The sequence below is a fragment of the Vespula vulgaris genome, chromosome 15 (assembly GCF_905475345.1).
Source record: "Vespula vulgaris chromosome 15, iyVesVulg1.1, whole genome shotgun sequence".
Taxonomy (NCBI): Eukaryota; Metazoa; Arthropoda; class Insecta; order Hymenoptera; family Vespidae; genus Vespula; species Vespula vulgaris.
Window position 1 is genome coordinate 20,912 of NC_066600.1, and position 19,762 is coordinate 40,673.

Consider the following 19,762-nt stretch of genomic DNA (forward strand, 5'->3'; position numbering starts at 1 on the left):
AGGAAGGGACCGTCCCGCGTACGCGTTACGTCATCTTTACAATGGCTTCCCCACGTGCTTGTTGTTTCGATCTATTTGAATGAAAATATCGCAACATTAAAAATATGATATACGAAGTTAAAAACTATCTAAACGGATATCTTGCTGCATCAAACTGTGAAAATTAATCATTTCGATTTGATATCTGTAGAAATAAAGCTCGTAAACGTGAAAATATATTTGTAAGGAAAATGTTCGTGCGCCCGCGTACGATTATTTTTCATATAAATGTATTATTTTCGATGTTAGTGCGAGGAAAGTATTGATTTTGAAGTTTCTGCTTTTAGAAAGAGAGAGAGTAACCATCCGATTCGTTGAAAGGTCCGTTTTTGTTGACAGTCCATCGCTCGTTGTTTTATGTTGGTTTACGCCAACGATAAATATAGGTATAATTTTTTAACGATTTTGACGAACGAGATCGCTTCGAAGACGAATATTCGAGTGAGAATACGATTCTTCCGAACTTTCGAATACGCGCTTCGTTTTGTTTGAAAAAATCGTGTCAAAAAATGATGTTTTCTCGACGATAATTCGTGGATGAAAGTAATATAATAAAATAAGGTTAATTTTAAAACGTTTAAATCGTCGTTATAGCAGTCTCGTTACGCGCACGTAAGTTTGCTGTTTTTGAATACATACAAGAGGCTCTTCGTAGAAAGAGAAAGATAACATTAGCATATAGATAATAGCTGAAAGGTTCCTCTATCTATTGTTTCCGGTAAACAACGAAAGAAAAATCGGTCGAGCGTGATAAATTGTTGTTACTACGTGTATATATATATACGTCGTACGTGTATACAATTCGGAGAATTGGGGAAGTCTTGTAGTGAAAAGTATTTGTAAATAAACAAGGGACGTTCGGAGAGATCAACCTTGGCACGACTTTCCCACATTCGTCGTCCTTACTAAGGCATTGTTAGTACGCAGTATTCGTTCCTCTGAGCATCTTTCCGGACGTGTTTTATCTGGACAACGAACGAGTCTAACAACGCTTGCATCGTGTAAGTATTATATTTCTTAAGTATTTCTCGTAACTTAATTTACATTGATAATCCAGTTGGCACTGGATACTTCACTCGGAATGATAAAGATTATGCTAGTAATGAAATTCAGGTTGCAAGATATTCGTAACTCGGTAGACTGTCGCATATGCGCGTACATTAGCTGTGCAATTCAAAGAGAGATATGGAAACACGATATTATAATTGTTAAATTTCTTATCGATTTTTAATGTATAGATTATAAATAAAAATAAAAAAGCTTTTATGAGGATTAATGTAAAAAATAGTAAATGTGCTCTGTGTAATATATTTAAATTTCATAAAAAAATGAATAGTTTATAAACTTGATTCGTATTTATGTATTCGGTAAAAAGTAAAGATTAAAATGTAATTAGTTTATGATATTCGTGATCGTTTACCGCGCACATAAATTTCGAACGATGTCGAACGATGTCCAGTTACCGTCGATCGTCGTGCATGCGCATAGTCATCCGTGCAATGGCTTCTTCACGTGCTTATAATTTCTCAATCTATTATATGATAATATCGAAGCATTAAGAATATGACATACGAATTTAGAAACTGTCTGAACGAATACCTTGTTTCTCGACTGTAAAAATTAATTATTTTGATTTGATATCTGTAGAAATAAAGCTCGTAAACGTGATGAAAACTATATTTGTAAGGAAAATATTCACGTGCCCACATGTAATCATTTACTATACAAATATCTTCTATACTCGAAGTCGTTACGACGAAAATATTAATTTTGAAGTTTTTACATTTAGAGAGAGAGAAAGAGAGAGAGAGAATAAATTAAATTAATAAATTCATTAAAAAGTATGCTTTTTTTTTACACAACACGTAATCAATGACTGCGAGATCGAAATTATAAATTATTGATATTTTGTGTCAATATTATTGTAACAATATGTTTAACAGCATAAAAATGCTGATAGAAAAAATTTTAAAATTCAAAAGAAAAACAATATTTAATTTATATAAATTAAAGAAATATCAATATAAAATGCAGTAAAAAACAGGAGTAATGAACAGCCTTAAGAAATGCAGTACGATAACTTATGTTTTGCAGTTGAATGTTTAAATTTACGTATGAATAAATCGTAGCTGAACACATCAGTAAATAAATTCAATGTAACAAATACTTTATTTAGCCTTCTCAATAATATTCATTCTTTTCTCCTTCTTTGTCTATCTTTCCTCGTTTCTCTATTTATTAATCCGTCAATTGCAACGTAACCAACTTTTCGTCACAGGAATGCCAACGTCATACTTTGTATCAAAAACGTATGGGTACTTTCTAAATCCCCATTTATTCTTGCCCAATGAGCATCATATTTCTGGTTGTTGTAAAAGGATTTATTCGGAAATCGATTGATGTATTGGAAAATATATTGTATTTACTTATAATTACTTGTAATTAACATGATAACGAAGCTTTGTAACTATATTTAACAGCACACATGAATTCGAAATTCGGCGATTGGTTATGTCGAAATACGCGGGTATTTTGCATTATGTATTATAAATAAATTTATTAATATTTATTTATAATCAACAAGTAGTTCCGTATAAAATCTAAAAGCTAAAAAGCGGCAAGAAATTTTATTTTCAATCGATAGCGTAAAATTAAATAAATATTTTCTTATTTACTAATTCACATAGATTTAGCTTACGCATACCTAGTTTGTCATCTCACATATATAATCTTTTTTTATGTATGTGTAAAAAGTATATATTGTGTCTATATTCACAGGTTTCTTTTTTGCAGAACTTTACTAGCACATAATATAAGCAAAATTAAGAAAAATATTTACAAACGTCCACATAATATTTTTGACATTCTTAATGTTAGTAGCAAAATTACTATTATAAAAAACTCCTAAATTTTTTAAACAGGTTGTAGATAAATGTACAGCAAATGCTGAAATAATTCTTAAAATTGTAATGCCATTGGTAGACCTTTTAGCTGACTTCTGATAAAGTGCATTTAGATTTACAAGTACCAGAATTTAAAAAATTGTAGATATGAAGGTCATATATATTTTCATACAAAAATATATGTATTTATTTGCGAATTAATATACTACTAAGTTACCTTTTGTTATATTTTTTGTTAAGGTTTGGAAAAAACAGAGCAAGTTCTACTGATAGAACAATTCTAGTATGTGATAGGTAAGAAATGTATCATTAACTTTAAGAAATAATATATATTCAAGAAAGTCATAAGCATGAGGCGGGTCGAACTAGAAAATTAAAAAAACTTATTAGGGGAAAGAAAAAAAAGAAAAAAACTATAAAAACAAATTTTCTTTGCTTTTATCTTCTCTTATACTATTTATATGATTAAGTTGTAAAAAAATATTGTAATGTTAAATACATTTTATTTTGTTATATATTTATTTATCAAAAAAGAACGAGATACATGAAGTGAATATATGTATATGTATGTATACTGAGCCTTGAATGTATTTCCCTGGTATTCAAGCATTCATTGTTACAAACGTATATTATATATGTGTATAACTGAATAAAACAAGCATATTGTACAAAGCTCAATTTGCTTGATTATTTTCTATAATATTATGATTTTTGTGATATAATATACTCGTAATTGCATGTCATCGTCATCACTATTATTATTTTATTATTATTATTATTTATTTATTATTATTACTATTATTATTATTATTATTACTATTATTATTACTATTACTATTATTATTATTATTATTATTATTATTATTATTATTATTATTATTATATCCATTATAATTGCTTTTATTATTGTTATTATATTTGATATCAATATTATACTTCCTTTGTAAATATAATAGCACACATTATCTTATAAAAGTAATTTCTAAAGCATATCAACTAACTGTTATATAAAGAAAAGTATTTTTCTCGAAAATCTCGAAAATATGGGGTCCAGTTTCGAGTTGAAATGCTGACATTCACAAAGATTCACCACACAGTTTTGTCCAATTCTAGTACTTTGTTATTATAACAAAACTTCTGTATATAATGATACATAAAAACCGATTCTAAGAGCATACTGTTAAAATCCAAAAGTAAAAAGTATGCCTACTGAAATAGTGTTATAAAATATGTCTTATATAATACTAAAATGTATGATAATAGATCATTTCTCTTTTGATAATTGATCTATTTTACTGTTGGCGAAAGAGTTAAAATCTAGAGCAGTCCATTTTGGGTATTAATATAGAATGTGTGTACATATTATATACAAAGAATAATTGTAACAGATTAGTAGTAAAATTATTATATATCCATGAATTTAATAGTGCTTCTTGCTTTAAGACCATATATATTGTCTATAAGATTATTTTTTATCCTTGCCACCACTTTACACTGTTCCAACATCTTCTGGATCATAGTTTTTCATCCTTTTATTATATGCTATTATTTCCTAAACAATGGAAAATAATCGTAAGAGATGGTCAAGCACCAAAATTAATTACGAATATCTTTAATTAAAGATCTAATGAAAAGGCTTTGTTCTAAATTGCAAATATATCAGGCACTCGATCATTTTGTAAAATTCAATGTTTAATCCAAAGGTATATTACGTACTCTCTCATATCTAACTCTGTCTTCTTCGGCAATAGCCATATATTTCGATTTAGTTTGCAGATCAGTAGTCATCCAAAGTTTACCCAATTCTTTGGCAATATCGCCTACACCCATTTCTGGATGTAATTCTCTCATTTTACCACGTAATTCTTGGCAAAAGTAGAAAAATGCAGAACTAATAACAAGAAGTATTAGATAAGCAAAAAATTTTGATTTGTACTTAATAAAGATTATAAAAGCAAAAAACATAAGTTATGATATACATACAGTGCACGCTTTGGAGCATCCTTGTCTCTATATCTTTTTGTTCCCCTACGTGTTGGTCTTTCAGTTTCCTCATGACCATAATGTCTATCGTAATAATACATTTTTTTATTGCAATGTGTCCCACCTTCGAGATGAACTATCTAATAACATAGGTTAGTATTACACATGTACATATATACATATCTCTCTCTCTCTCTCTCTCTCTCTCTCTACACACATGTAGATATATATATAGATTAAATAAATATTCATTAAATGAAAAACAAACTTCAATTATTGTAAAATTTAACTCACTTCATTTTTTACTGGTACAGCATTGATAATAAAATTTTTATTTTGCGCGTTAGACCATTTTGCTTGATTAGATGAAACACCAGAAACACTAACAGGCTTCATTACACCATCGCCACATTCTAGAAAAATATAATAGAGTTCCCTATCATAGTATATACATAAATGTATCTGATACAAAATATATATCTATAATTTTCTTATAATAAAGTGGAAATACATATTTTCAATGATACATAACCAAAAAATTATATACATTTAATAATCTATCGAAGATAGATACTAAAAATCCTTTCCGTGAATAATTAATATTGATTGGAAATTTGATAATATTCTTAATCGAATCAAACTTTTGATTCTTTGCACCAAAAATTTCATTAGCTTAATACTGTAATATAAATACTTGGATGGAAGAAAAAACATAACTTACCTGGAGGAATATTTCCAGGATTAACAATCATAGTATCTCTCATTCCAGAATTTAAGGAATTATCAGGATTTTTAGAAAGATAAACATTCTTTCTGTCATTTGACTCCATAGCTAAGAAGGATTCTAGTTTAATATGTTCTTTATAAAGATACTTATTTGTTTAATTACCTAAAAATCCATTTTATATTTATTCCAATCTTCAATCTTATAATACTACCTTATGTTTGTTTTCTTATTTGTATTTCATTACTTACTCTCCTTCTACTACTTACCACAAATAAGAGTTATTATATATATATAATATGATGTCATGACACTAAACTGCAATATTTAAAAAAATTTTCTTAAATTCTGAAAGAAATAAATATATATCAAAATAGATAATCAAGTAATTTCAAAACATTACACAGTATTACAAGCTATTAAACAATTTTGTAATCATTTCCTTCGATATATATTTTTTATAATAATTTTCTTAATTTTTTAATCTTGATTTGTTATTATGTGATAATAAACTTTACGTTTTTTACAAATTTGTCGACTGTGACACATTTCGATTCGTTATCAAGCATAAAAGAAACAATTCAACACATTCGCGTATAAATGGAGCACAAAAGAAAGAAATAATATAATACTGATACAGTAATAATTGGCCTTGCAATGTAATAAAAAGAAAAAGAAAAAAAGAAAGTTAATTATAGTAACATCTATTTACCTATTGTGACAACAATAGTCGCAAACAGAGTACCTTAGCACAAGCTGCTGTATCCAACGAACACGTAGTTTAGTCGTGAATCTGCCACAACCGTTCCCTATGTTCAATGTAATCCGTCGACAGTTGCTACGCGATTATATTGTTGCATCGTGTACAAAAGTTGTACGATGTGGATTTGTGATCCGTAAAATTTAGGCGCATTGATTAAATAAATATGTACATGCTTTCTATATACCGGTAGTATACACAATAGGAATTTATCGAACTGTTAACGTAGCAGCTTTAATGTCGTAATTTGACGTCGAAATATAAGTACCTTGATGCAGCAGCCCCTTTATGGCGCAGTTCAGTGTTACCAACTTTTCAATTTAAAATCTTCAAATATTTCACATGAATAATCAAATTTCGTACAATTTAATATTATTATATTTTAAATATTTACAATAAGATTTAAGTTAATAATTAAATTTTTGTCAATATAAAAAACGACACTTCGTCGTCTCATTATAGAAATAAAATAGAAATAATACTTGGACAGTAACATCTTGGGATATAGAGATCACTCTTCATATGTAACACATTTTCTAGGCATATATAAAAGTTTCTAATACCGATATGCGCGTCGGTGTGATAAATATAATTGTAATAAAAGATGACGACTGATACGAAGCACGTGGAAAGTCTTAAAAAGAAGAAAAGTGGGATTATTTATTTATCGACTATTCCAAAATATATGAACATTACAAAAGTACGAGAAATATTTTCCACTTACGGAAAAGTTGGCAGAGTGTATTTACAATTACCTGAAAATCGTGAGTTATGACATATACCTAATATATAAAAAGCCATTTTCATTACAAATAAAAAAAAGAAAACCATTAAGAAAAAAGCTTAGAGATAGTTTGTTTTAAACAATTAAATTCTTAATCTATAATAAAATTTATTTTTGCAGTGGAGATTGGTAAAAGGAGAAAACCTGTGAAACATTTTACAGAAGGGTGGGTGGAATTTGAAAGTAAAAAAGTAGCTAAATATGTAGCTACAGTATTAAATAACAAACAAATTTCCATGCGTAAGAAAAGTAAATTTTTTGATGTCATATGGAATATAAAATACTTACCACGGTAAGAAAATGTTATTACTATATCTTATTATATACTTGTTTCATTATTTCTTTATTTTATAATGTGTTATTTTGTAAATATGAATTATATAAAAATACAAGTCCTTTTCCAGATTTAAATGGATTCATTTAAGTGAACGTTTAGCATATGAACGAGCAGTTTACAAGCAAAGACTTCATACAGAAATTGCACAAGCAAAAAGAGAAACCAATTACATTTCTTATAATATTGATAGAAGTAAAAAGTTGACTAAAAAGAGATTTGAAAGAGAAACAACAAATTTTGTCTTACCTAAAATCAAACAGAGGGATACAGATGCAGAAATTAGAAATATGAAAAGAGAAACAGAGCCAAAGAGTAGAGATGAAATTTTGAAGTCGTTATTTGGTTAATCCTTCCGAGACACATACTGAGACATTCTAATGAATGAGTATTTTTGTTTTAAAATAAAAATTTAAAATAAAAAGCTAAAAATACATGTATATATGTTAAATGTTAATGTTTTGTATAAAAATGAATTTATTCATGTATGTACGTTACGTATACTTTTAAAAAATAGAACGAAATATTTAATTTACGTCGTAGAAGATAAATATTATTAATGTAAAGTTTTTTATTAAAATGTAAGAAAGAAAATTTCTGTGAAAGATAATTCCGTGAATCACGCATGCGCGTAACCTCTAACTTTGAGATTAAATCGAAGAGTACTGCTTCACACTGCCATTCTGTTTGTGTGAGTGAGTGTTGCTGCATGTGCATATGTATGCTGTGTCACGGGTTTCTCCAATTACCAATAATACGAGAGTAGTATTGAAAGATCTTGCTTGTTTAATAACCTTTCTTATTTTCGCGAATTATCTTTCGTACAATATAAACATATTTGCGTCCAATTAAAAGAAACTACATTATTGTCAAATAGGTTTCGTAGATCGATTGATTGAAAAGTTCAAGCGGATCGCGGAGCTTTCGATTTTAGTTACTTGTCGAGCTTATAAATGCTTATATGTGTGTATAAATATGTAGATAGATGCGTTTTTCGTCATGCACGACCAGACTTTCGGTATTGATATCATAGAATGATATATAAATGTCGGTACGTAAATATCGGATTCGTAATGTGTAATTTTTTTTCGAAATCAAAGTAATAAAATTCAGTAAATAAAATTGACAGTTGGTAACAACAAGTTAGTCATATATCTGATAGAGATTTACCTTATGGCTTAACATCTGGAGTTTCAAGTGTATAAATGTACAACTATGTTTATACATTTAGAATTACGTAATTATCTACATTTAAAGCAATCCTTTTTCGTACATGGAAACCCTACCAATCAAGGAAGGGCGTAATTAAATTTTAGGTCCAAGTTCTAATCGAAAATATGCCCCACGAAATGGCGTCACAGTTACTTTTGATTACACACGTTCTGTCCCTTGCTGTCGTATTCTCTCTAATTTCCGTGTCTCCTCTTGGTACATATATATAAAAATGTCTCATGTAACTTGTTGTTATTTATCACGTGATGGAAATTATATGAAAATTATTTTTCATATATTCAAATATATTTACTAAGAAATTTTAAATAGAATATACAGAGGATTATATCTTTTAAGTTTAATCATTTTTATAATATTCATAAAAATTTAATTATTTATATTAAAATTATATAAATTGTGTAATGGGCAGTAGATTATATCTTAGAAATATCTTCATTTGTTTCCTAATAGTAATTGATATTTTCTTGTCTTCCACAGATATTTGGCATCGCTTATTTCTCTTTGCTCTGGTTTATCTATAACATACATAAAGGCTGTAATTAAAGTATTAAGGATTGTAGTGAACTTGAGCAAGACTTTCCGACAATATTTTATATGATCGTGCAGTAAAATAACAACGTGAAATGGCAGAGGAGTGCAACGAGGTTAAATCAGCAGGACCATCTTCGCCAAGAAGTCCACTTAGCAATGGAACAGGCGTAAAAGCTTGTAGTCCTCATTCTCCGAGGCAACCAAGGCGTATAAAGCTAACAGGACAACAATTGGATAACTTAACAAAAGACGAATTGGCAGCCAAATGGCAAGAACAGGATTTATATGTGGAATATCTAGAGGCCCAAGCAGCAGCTCAGGAAGGTACTGAGATCACTTGAGTGAGACCATCTCACTCTCCACATTTCTTAACCAGATTAATGAATGCCAGAACACTGAACGCAATCTCTCGCATGAGACAAGACTCTTATAGGGACGTTAAGCTTAGATGTCAACTGTTTTAAATCAGTGTATAGGATAATAATGATGTTCATCTACATATGTGTGTGTGTATATGTATGTATGTATGTATGTATGTATGTATGTATGTATATATATATATATATATATATATATATATATATATATATATATATATATATACATATATATATATATATGCACACACGTAATACACACACGTAACACACACACACACACACACACACACACACACACACACATGTTATTTTACAATTAAGGGGAATTTCCAAAAAGTTAGTAAGAAAATTAAGTACTTTTCTATTTTTTGGGCAATCAATTTGAATCGAACATGCTAAGTATATTCATATTACTAATCTTAGTTAACTTTATCTGATCGCAATATGCATTTCAGATATAGTATTGTATATATTTCTAAAAAATATTATCAACTATTTTTTTACACGTAGTAATAGTAAAAGAATAAATATTGTCTTTTAAGTGCATTGAGAAATAGTGTTATATTTGTGGGAAACCGGTGACAATTTATAGTGTGACTTACTATATAAGATATAATAATTATAGAACAAGTCAATACATCATCCAAACTTCAAGATGCATTACATTTTTTCTTAAAACATGCGTGTTCATCTAAATCAAGGTGTATATAGTGCAAATCAAAAAGTGAGATGCTGTGCATATTATGCAGACACAATAAATTTTTCATTTTATTGCCATGTCTGCTTTAAATTATTTTTATTTCGTGAAATTCAAGGAAAATATTATTTTTAATTTGATCTTATAAGTGAAAGTGCGGTGTGCTACGCATGTTCTCCTATAGTGTAATAAGCATTACAGTTGGCAAACAAACATGTGTGTGCGTGTGTGTGTACACATTCGGTATGAAGTTTTCACCTTATGAGGATCATAAGGGATATAACATCTGCCCTGATGCTAACTTTACAACCCAGAGGAATGTAAAGAATGGTCCCATGCATCCTTCGGCCTAGAAAACACTGTGCTGGTCCTGAATATTATGGTGGGTCTTGAAAATGTTAATTGATCTGGTCGCCATCTGGAATCCCTTGTGTATAATTGGATACCCTATTTTTTTAAATTTATGCATCCTCTATCTTATCTGATTTTTCATTCTATCCATTGATATGGTAGAATGATATTGTTATAAATATTACGTTTATATATGTGTATATGTATATATATATGTATGTATGTATATATATATGTATATGTATGTGTATACGTATATGTATATGTATATGTATATGTATATGTATATGTATATGTATACATATGTCATATATGCTAAAATAATTTCATAATAAGCAATACAAAATCTAAAGTATATGAATCTATAAAAGATGTCTAGTATGATTGCAAGCTACTGTCTATATAAATATCATATCTGTATGTATTTGTTATACATACTATGATAAAAATAATTATTATTGATGAAATATATTGAAGAACAATAATTCTGTTCTATATCATAATTAAAGAGATCATACATGAAATTACTTTAGAAATTTCATTTGGGCAAATAAAAATACTTGTAATAGAGACTTCTAATAAAATCATAAGAATAAATCAAAATTAGATTATGAACAAAGAATAGATACAGTAATAATATATGTCTTTTTATGGACAACTTAAGTAACATTTTAGGAAACAATTGTGAAATTAATTCTTATGAAACCAATGTACATAATATTTAAATAATTTAATACCTTACATTCATTTTTATTAAAGTCATTATCAACACGCACACACATATAAGTAAATAAAATAACAGAATAAAAAAATAGAAAGCCAATACTGAAACAAATATAGTATTTCAGATTCAAGATATAAAATGTACTCTATGGGATATAAGATAGTATTTTAATTTGCATAATAATTTAATTCTCGCATGTAAAAACTCAATTTACTATATTTTAATTTATTAGACAGCAACATTAATATTCTGAAGATATAAAAATATATGTATGTTAAACATACAACGAGGGGGTAGTAAATGTGTAACAAATATATATAGCAAAAATTGACACAATACCATTTTATAGGTGAATTAGCTTCGTTGAGAGAATCCGAGGATAAGTTCAGACAGCAACATATCGATGCATCTCATCGTGAAAAAATCTTAGTGAGGAGGCTTGCCTCTAAAGAACAAGAACTGCAAGAATGTGTTGTACGTATTTTTATTTATTTTTATTAGTTTTGTAGTATAGGACATAAATTAATTTAATTTTGTGCGAAAAATTTGTGTTTTAATACTAAACATATATGTTCACAAAAGCATGTTATTATTATCCAACAGAATCAAATATCTGAAATGAAAGCAGCCCAAGTTCCATCTGCTGCTTCATTAAGATCCGCTTTGTTAGATCCAGCTGTAAATATTTTGATACAAAAATTAAGGCAAGAATTGGTCACAACAAAAGCTAAATTAGAAGATACACAGAGTGAACTAAGTGCATGGAAATTCACACCAGATAGGTAAATAATTATGATTGTCCAATGTCTAAAAATGATATATTATGTATTTGAATATATGACTAATTGCATGTATACTTTTACAGTAATACTGGAAAAAGATTAATGGCCAAATGTAGATTATTATATCAAGAAAATGAGGAATTGGGTCGAATGATAGCTAGTGGAAGAATTGCTAAATTAGAAGGTGAACTCGCATTACAAAAAAGCTTCAGCGAAGAAGTCAAAAAATCTCAATCAGGTACGTATATATTATATAATAATTTGTAAAATATTTCAGATAATTCTGAAATAAAAAAAAAGAAACGAAACAATTACTTGGATTACAATATTTCACATTCACATGTTATATTAAATAGAGCTAGACGAATTTCTTCAAGACCTAGATGAAGATGTGGAGGGTATGCAAAGTACAATTTATTTTTTGCAACAAGAATTACGTAAAGCACGAGAGTCGGTTATTTTACTGCAACAAGAAAATGCGGTATTGAAAATAACCGGCGCTGCCGGTACCGGTGAAAATAATTCAACAAATTTAACTAACGGATTGTCGCCTCATACATCTTCAATTAAAAAGGAAAAATCAGAGGAGAACATAGCTATAGAAGTAAAGAGCTCGAAACTCTTAATAGAAGAAAGTGATATGTGTAAAACTACGAGAACTTCACCGTTACTAGATAATAATAAACTACTTCAAAGTGAGCGCGCAAGTATTGAAAGAGGAGTAGATCGAATAGACAGAAAAATAAATCAAACAGATCATAATGACGAAAGTTCGAGCGATTCGGCTGCTTTAATAATCAAAGTCGAAAATGAAGAGTTAAGTGATAGGGAAGAAGATCACGAGGAAAATCGAAATAACAAAAAAACATTGAGGACTAAGAGTTATGATAAATACAGTGGAAAAACGAATGGGGATGAAATATTGACTAGAGCGACTAGGGGTAGGGAAAGGACAAAAAGGGACAAAAGTGCACCAAGCAGTGACGACGAAAGGACGCATAAAAAGAAAAGAAGAGAAAGTGTTCTTTCTCTGGATTATAACGACGCTGACGATGATGCATTAGTTCTGACCAATGGTGAGACTCTTCAAAGTGATCCTGAGTGAATAATCCCTATTATGCATTATCGTTTCACCGCACGTAATTTGTTAGAGAAATAACGTGGTTCGCAATATAGAATTAATGTCCATTGTACAAAAACAGAATTTGTACTTATTTCTTGGTAACAAAATTCTGTGCTATTCTAATCCTGTAGTATTATAGTTCGTATACTAATTATCATGTGTAACTTTGTACTTCTGATACTATTGGTGATTCTTCAATTGAGTCAAATAAGCTATTATCTCATTTTCATATTTCTTTAAATCACTCTCTGTGTATATTATATTATATTATATTGTATTAATCGTATTCTCTCTCTCTCTCTCTCTTTCTTTCTCTTTTTCTTTATTATTCTATTATATTACATTTCAATTTATTCCATTCTCTTCTACTTTGACATCTACATATATATGAATTTAATTTGTAAATAAAAGTTTGTGAACCACACATGATCCACGAGTCATGAAATATTCTAGTTACGTCTTCGTTGATTATCAATGGGTGGTTTGGGTGAAATAAGGGTATTTTGGTACATTATTTTTTAATAACTAACCAAAATTAAGTCAAAATTGCGTGAAAATTAATTTATTTGTATTGCATTAATGAAATAGTAAAAAAAGAAAAAAGAAAAAACAATGAATTTAAAAAATCTATCTTGAGTTAGCTCTTTATACCCACTAAACGGTTATATCGTTATTAGTATATAGAAAAAATATCTCTACGGGTAATGTACACAAATAGCCGTTGAAGATAAATCTAGTTTATTGCGCGTGTGTATGACCTATGTTGTTCTCCATATTAAATATATGTATGCACGCACATGTCATGTATGAATTGTGCTTTCAATTATGCGTCAAAAAAGATCTATTTGTTAATCTATGAAATATTTGTGAACTATTTAAAATAACAACATTAATTCATTTCAATAAAACAAAAGCTGATCTCATAAAAAGAGATACATTACATCAATTATGCATTTTGTATCTCCAATTTTGTCAGTGACTAATGATAAATGTACAAAACGCGCGTTTATATTACTTTGTATTATCTTTGTGAGAAATATAAACTTCTTCTTTATTATGACTTAAGGAAAGAAAAATACACTAAAATTTACCATCTTACACATATTCTATAAAAAATAAATCATTTCTATAAACAAATAATTTTGATTATTCATTCAAAGTAGACAGAGTATTGGGCAATATTTAATTCAATTAACAATTGAATTTTTACTTACATTAATATTAATCATATGGTACTATTAAATTAGTTATGTAATCATTATTTGTTAGTGAGATATTACCCAACACTATACAAAGTATCTTGTTATATATATATATGTGTGTGTGTGTGTATATAAACTTAGTTGTGTGTGTGCGCGTGCGCACACCTAAAATGTGTAACAAACACAGTTTGCGTATACAAAAGTTTTAGTAAATCTCTTTTGTTATTATTAATAGCCTTCATTTAGTGATAAGAAAACTTTGATCGCTCTGCCTACGATGCTGATACGTCAATGGCACAACTAATCGGCTATCTTTTCTTTTATAATATTCGTTAAAATCTAGTCGTACGCTGAGTAATTGCAAAGAAACATCTTCCGCAAAGGCAAGCATTAATAGAAATTTTTTCACTCTATCCTACAAAGTAGAAACATTTTATATTTTAATAAATTATATTTGTGGTATATATGAATAATAAACACATGTGATATATACACATTTGTATATATCACATATACATGTAATGATACGTATGAATATGTGAAATAGTAATTAAAGTTTCCTCAATTGATAATATATTTTATAATTATATATTATTACCTGATAAGTTCTGTACAATAATCTTAGTTGAATAGATAGAGTGTTCAAATATTTTAAGAATGCTGTTTGGCGTTCTTTAGTATCTATATCATTAGCAGTGCTTCGTCCCCATGATTTTGTTTGTTCACTTACGACTTGTGAGAAATTATCAGCAGACAACTTTGCCTCATGTTCTTGAGTAGCACGTATAAGAAACGTTTCTACAAGACTTTGTAAGTCTAGAATTGGACTATAGACAGAACGTAGATGATCCATTAATTCCTAATGAGTGTAATATATTCAGATTATTCTAGTTATAATATAATATATTTAGGAATAGAATCAAATAATTACTTGAGATTTTTCATCCAATAAGATGCCACGTCTTACTGCATCTACAAATTGATCATGAGCAGTTATTATTTCATCAAGTGAAGATGCTTGTCCAAGTTGTTTATTAAATGCATCCCAAGAACACTCAATTACCTAAAATTTGTTATTCTTATATATATATATATATATATATATATATATATATATATATATATATATAACAGCTACAAATTAATGATTCAATTCCCATTTATGATTAATTTAAAACTGTTCATATATACACACACACATACAAATATGACACAGATTCATTATAAAAATTAGTTTTACCTCAAATAAAAAATAATACTGCAATTGATGAACCAAATGAACCATACTGCTTGTAATAAGATGAATTTGATTTTGAATTGGCAAAATTTCTGGCATTTTTCGAAATATTTTTGCTGACGTAATTTGTTGCTTCCATATTGCGGATAATATTGATTCCATTCTTTTTGCTCTCCATAATGCAAAAAATACTGTTTGATAAGTCTGACTACACGGCTCAAAAATCTGAATTAAATATAGACAATGTATATATTACATATGCCAATATTATTTAAAAGAAGATGATACGTTTCCATTTTGGATAAGTAATTTAATTGAATAATTATTCTTACAGTTCCTATAGGTCCATCAACATTATAATCCAATATAAATATATCCCATCCTGTTTCATTATCCGAAGGTCCTAACAATCTGACATCTAAACGTCTTTGCACATCTACATCTTCTAAATTTGTACTTGTTGCTCTTATTGCTGTTTCCAATATAGACGATATGTTATGTGGATATAAAGAATTTGCTGGTTTTGCTAATTCTGGCCTAAAAGAAAGTGAAACTATAAAAGAGTGAAATTTTTATAATTATTCTTCTAGATGAAAATTTTAATAGTAAAATAAAAAAAAGTTATTCGAGATATATTAAAAAAATATTATTCTTAAATCAAATAAGTGCATTACTCTAATAAGTGCATAAGGTGTTGGATAAAGTGTCCTTGGCCAAGTAATAAATAACTCTTTATTCCTTGTAAGTGATCAAAAAGATGACATTGTTTCGTTAAAATTTCAACGACTCTTGTAGATGTTTCCTTATAAATTGCATCCATAATCGTTTGTAAACGACCATCTGGATCCATATCAAGAAATATCTCAACTGCTGTAAATAAAAGTAATTTTTGAAAAAGAGACTAAAAAAATGTAGAATGAGTAAAAAAATATTAAGAAATAAAATTAAACTGTTTAAACCATTATATTGGTCTTCAGTATTTTTAAACATTTCCGTTTCTCTGCCTTGTTGCCACGGTGAAAAGTCTTTACATACTTCACGTAAAAAATTAATACTTTTTCCTGTTCCTAATATCATTTTTGCTTGTCCTTTAGTAATAAAAGAAGGCACCATTGCATTTCTAACTTGATATTTTTCATGCCACATTCTATCTCCTGCTACATCTGCGCATGTTTCAATAAAAAACTCATTGTATGGATCATCCAATTGTCCATCTGTGATCCATCTCATCAGCATATTATACAGAGGAACGCAAACGCTTTCCAATATTCTTTTCATTAATTTTTTTGCATTTGCATCGCCATGATAACTGAATTCATATATAGTTGAAGCTAGTAATCCTCCTTTTTGGCCTTGACAAGCTCTGGTTACACTTGCTAGCCATTTCAAAGTTTCCAAGGGATCATATGCCCAAATATGTAAGTGCGAAAGTGTAATTCCATAGTAACCCAGCTGATTTTGTGACCTAATATATGAATTCAGTCATGAGTTATTACATATAATATTTAATTTGAACATTGTATATATTTTTAATCCATACTACATTTTTCTTTCATAAATATAAAACATAGATCTGAAGATATTCATTATTTGTTATGAAAGAGAATATTGCAGAAATTTTGCAAAAAAAAAAAAAAATACGAGTATTCAAGCTTTTTCTAAAATATGTAAAAAATTTTTTAATTTATATGACTACGTAATGAAGAACGTAAATTACAAATAATATGAAAATCATTTTTTTTGTGTCGATAACTTAATGCAAATGCTTTTGACAAACAGAAACAAAATCAGGAGAAATTTCTAAAATAAATTTTTAAATAATCTACTATCTATTCAAATAATCTACTAATTATAACATGTGCAGCTACAAGTTGTAAAGAAGTCTGATTTCCTATCTTTGTTATCTTAATATTTAATTTATATCAAATTCTAATAGTTTTCCATAATTCCTCTAATATATAACTAAATAAATATATTTTTATTCAAAATATTTAAAAATATATACAACTCGTTTTAATCCTTAATCTATATATGCATAGCCACATAAGAAAATATTAATCATTCCATAAGTCATGATATATTATTACAATTTTCCTGGGCTTATAATATATTAAATTTTTTATGTTTGTATAAATATTTCAAATGTTCTAAATTTTCTCCTTATATGAAACATAAAAAGAACAAGCTAAATTTAAAAATAAATTCGTATTGAATTAACTATCATAAAACCGAGCTTATAAAAAAATTGAGAACTATAATATCTTGTGCACTTAGAATAAAAATTTATATAAAACTTTATTACCTGTTTACTTCTTCCTGCATTATAGCAATGAACTTATAATATTCTGATAATTCTTTTTGCAATACTGCAACAAAACTTTCTGCAACTCTACCAATACCTGCTGCAGATATTCTTTCTGCACTTCTGCGTAAAGTGTTATATAAATATCCAAGCTCGCTCAATCTCAAAACAGCTTGCTTTTGTGAACTACTGATGTTTGCTACAGGGTCAATTTGAAATCCATAATTTGAATCTAATTTTAAAAATTTTCCTTCGATACCTTGGAAACAATATATTAGGTCTTGTATCAATACATCTTCTGAAACATATTCTTCTCGAAATACATTGTTTTGATTTACAAGAGGACCACGTAAATTTGTTTCCATAGTATTTATCGACACAACCTGCTGTGCCTGACTCCATGAGGATTGAGATGGTTGTCCTAATAATAAAATATTAAGGATTACATTAATTCAAAAAGTTAGTTTGTAAAAGATAAGTAGGTATTTAAAAGTTATATATAAACTTACATACCGCTAATAGATACAATAGGAGTATTTAAATTAGACTTTATGTCTGGAAAAGAAAAAAGTTTGTCTCTTCTTTGCTCAGTTGTTTGATTTAAGTTTAGTAGAAATACTAAAACACTTATGCGGTTTCTCAAGGGCTATATGAAAATAATATTTATATAAATACATTTATATATATATATATATATATATATATATTTACAAACTCAAACTTAATGTATAAGATAGTTAAAGTAATAGTAAAATACCACATTTATAATATGAAAAAAAAAATACTATTACCCCAATTCTCAGATCATTGTGCAACTTGTCAAATCGCACTGCATCTTGAGATGACAATTTACTTCTTATAGAACTGGCAACCAATATTTCATCTTCCCTTAACGTTTCTACTCCTTGAATAGATGAAAACAACTCCAAGGAGAATCTCATAAATCTTCTAAGAAGTTCTGTAATCGTACAAGAACAATTATAATACATTCTTCTTTATAATAAACATAGATGATTAAAATTGATTTAATTTGATATCAGAAAATTGCCAATTTTTTAGTTTAGTATGGATACACTAATATAAATGTGTGTTAATAATTGCGATAGCATACAATATAAAGATCGATGATAATATACCAATACTTAATGAAATGTTTTTAATATTATCGACTAACCTGGTCTCTGTTCACCGAAAAACGAAATAATCATTTTTTGAACCAAATCAGCGACATTTTCTTCTTCTGTGCCACTCATTTTAAAAAAAAAAAAAAAAGGAAAAATTCAGTTGTTACACTTTTGTAAATAAAAATGTTAATGATGTAAATGCAATTTGTTTATTTAGTTTTGAAAGATATAATCTGATGTAGCACAGATAATTCTCTTGCTCGCGCGCGCGCCATGCATTATTACAGTAAAAATAAAGGACGAATGTATGTTATTTGGAATTGAAAAGACTAAATTAATATTAAATACATATTTATTATAAAGTAAAAGAAATAAAGAAATAAAAAAAAAGAAAGAAAGAAAAGAAAATGTATCAGAATAATCTATAAAAGAAGAATAGACATTGGATTTTGTAACATTTTAAAATGTCACTAATATTTTTTCCCAGAAAATTTTTTAAAAACGTACATAATCTGTAATCAGGAAATACGTATGTCATGTATCCTGATG

The 19,762-nt window shown here is 28.1% G+C and overlaps 4 protein-coding genes and 1 long non-coding RNA gene across 17 annotated transcripts; 3 read left to right on the forward strand and 2 right to left on the reverse strand.

The window, feature by feature from the left end:
* Positions 1 to 71: 71 nt before the first annotated feature.
* Positions 72 to 4,145, forward strand: LOC127069518 (uncharacterized). Its single transcript, XR_007783591.1, has 2 exons — positions 72 to 1,040; positions 3,183 to 4,145. It is a non-coding gene; the product is annotated as an uncharacterized LOC127069518 (long non-coding RNA).
* On the reverse strand, positions 3,443 to 6,693 carry LOC127069514 (uncharacterized). Of its 4 annotated transcripts, none has more exons than XM_051006617.1 (7): positions 6,395 to 6,693; positions 5,919 to 5,967; positions 5,647 to 5,814; positions 5,220 to 5,338; positions 4,926 to 5,065; positions 4,659 to 4,833; positions 3,443 to 4,494 (listed from the first exon to the last, which is right to left on the reverse strand). In XM_051006617.1, the coding sequence occupies exons 3-7, from the start codon at positions 5,753 to 5,755 to the stop codon at positions 4,432 to 4,434; spliced, it is 606 nt and encodes a 201-aa protein (XP_050862574.1). In that variant the 5' UTR covers positions 5,756 to 5,814; positions 5,919 to 5,967; positions 6,395 to 6,693; the 3' UTR covers positions 3,443 to 4,431. The 4 variants fall into 4 exon arrangements, with proteins under 4 accessions (XP_050862574.1, XP_050862573.1, XP_050862572.1 ...); XM_051006616.1 differs by having other exon boundaries at positions 5,919 to 5,997; XM_051006615.1 differs by having other exon boundaries at positions 6,362 to 6,693.
* LOC127069513 (uncharacterized) lies at positions 6,558 to 8,078 on the forward strand. Of its 2 annotated transcripts, XM_051006612.1 has the most exons (4): positions 6,558 to 6,705; positions 6,950 to 7,173; positions 7,314 to 7,485; positions 7,598 to 8,078. In XM_051006612.1, exons 2-4 carry the CDS (start codon positions 7,014 to 7,016, stop codon positions 7,875 to 7,877), a joined length of 612 nt encoding a protein of 203 aa, XP_050862569.1. In that variant the 5' UTR covers positions 6,558 to 6,705; positions 6,950 to 7,013; the 3' UTR covers positions 7,878 to 8,078. The 2 variants fall into 2 exon arrangements, with proteins under 2 accessions (XP_050862569.1, XP_050862568.1); XM_051006611.1 differs by lacking the exon at positions 6,558 to 6,705 and having other exon boundaries at positions 6,868 to 7,173.
* A 126-nt stretch (positions 8,079 to 8,204) lies between these two features.
* On the forward strand, positions 8,205 to 13,978 carry LOC127069501 (pre-mRNA-splicing regulator female-lethal(2)D-like). Of its 8 annotated transcripts, none has more exons than XM_051006587.1 (6): positions 8,205 to 8,289; positions 9,238 to 9,615; positions 11,793 to 11,917; positions 12,047 to 12,225; positions 12,309 to 12,463; positions 12,582 to 13,978. In XM_051006587.1, exons 2-6 carry the CDS (start codon positions 9,384 to 9,386, stop codon positions 13,328 to 13,330), a joined length of 1,440 nt encoding a protein of 479 aa, XP_050862544.1. In that variant the 5' UTR covers positions 8,205 to 8,289; positions 9,238 to 9,383; the 3' UTR covers positions 13,331 to 13,978. The 8 variants fall into 8 exon arrangements, with proteins under 8 accessions (XP_050862544.1, XP_050862541.1, XP_050862542.1 ...); XM_051006584.1 differs by having other exon boundaries at positions 8,225 to 8,578; XM_051006585.1 differs by lacking the exon at positions 8,205 to 8,289 and adding an exon at positions 8,595 to 8,955.
* A 493-nt stretch (positions 13,979 to 14,471) lies between these two features.
* Positions 14,472 to 19,741, reverse strand: LOC127069499 (gamma-tubulin complex component 3). Of its 2 annotated transcripts, XM_051006580.1 has the most exons (11): positions 19,264 to 19,741; positions 18,881 to 19,047; positions 18,603 to 18,735; positions 18,090 to 18,510; positions 16,747 to 17,252; positions 16,462 to 16,657; positions 16,120 to 16,324; positions 15,791 to 16,012; positions 15,482 to 15,613; positions 15,149 to 15,409; positions 14,472 to 14,965 (listed from the first exon to the last, which is right to left on the reverse strand). In XM_051006580.1, exons 1-11 carry the CDS (start codon positions 19,340 to 19,342, stop codon positions 14,789 to 14,791), a joined length of 2,499 nt encoding a protein of 832 aa, XP_050862537.1. In that variant the 5' UTR covers positions 19,343 to 19,741; the 3' UTR covers positions 14,472 to 14,788. The 2 variants fall into 2 exon arrangements, with proteins under 2 accessions (XP_050862537.1, XP_050862538.1); XM_051006581.1 differs by lacking the exon at positions 19,264 to 19,741 and having other exon boundaries at positions 18,603 to 18,644; positions 18,881 to 19,022.
* Between the last annotated feature and the right edge of the window lie 21 nt (positions 19,742 to 19,762).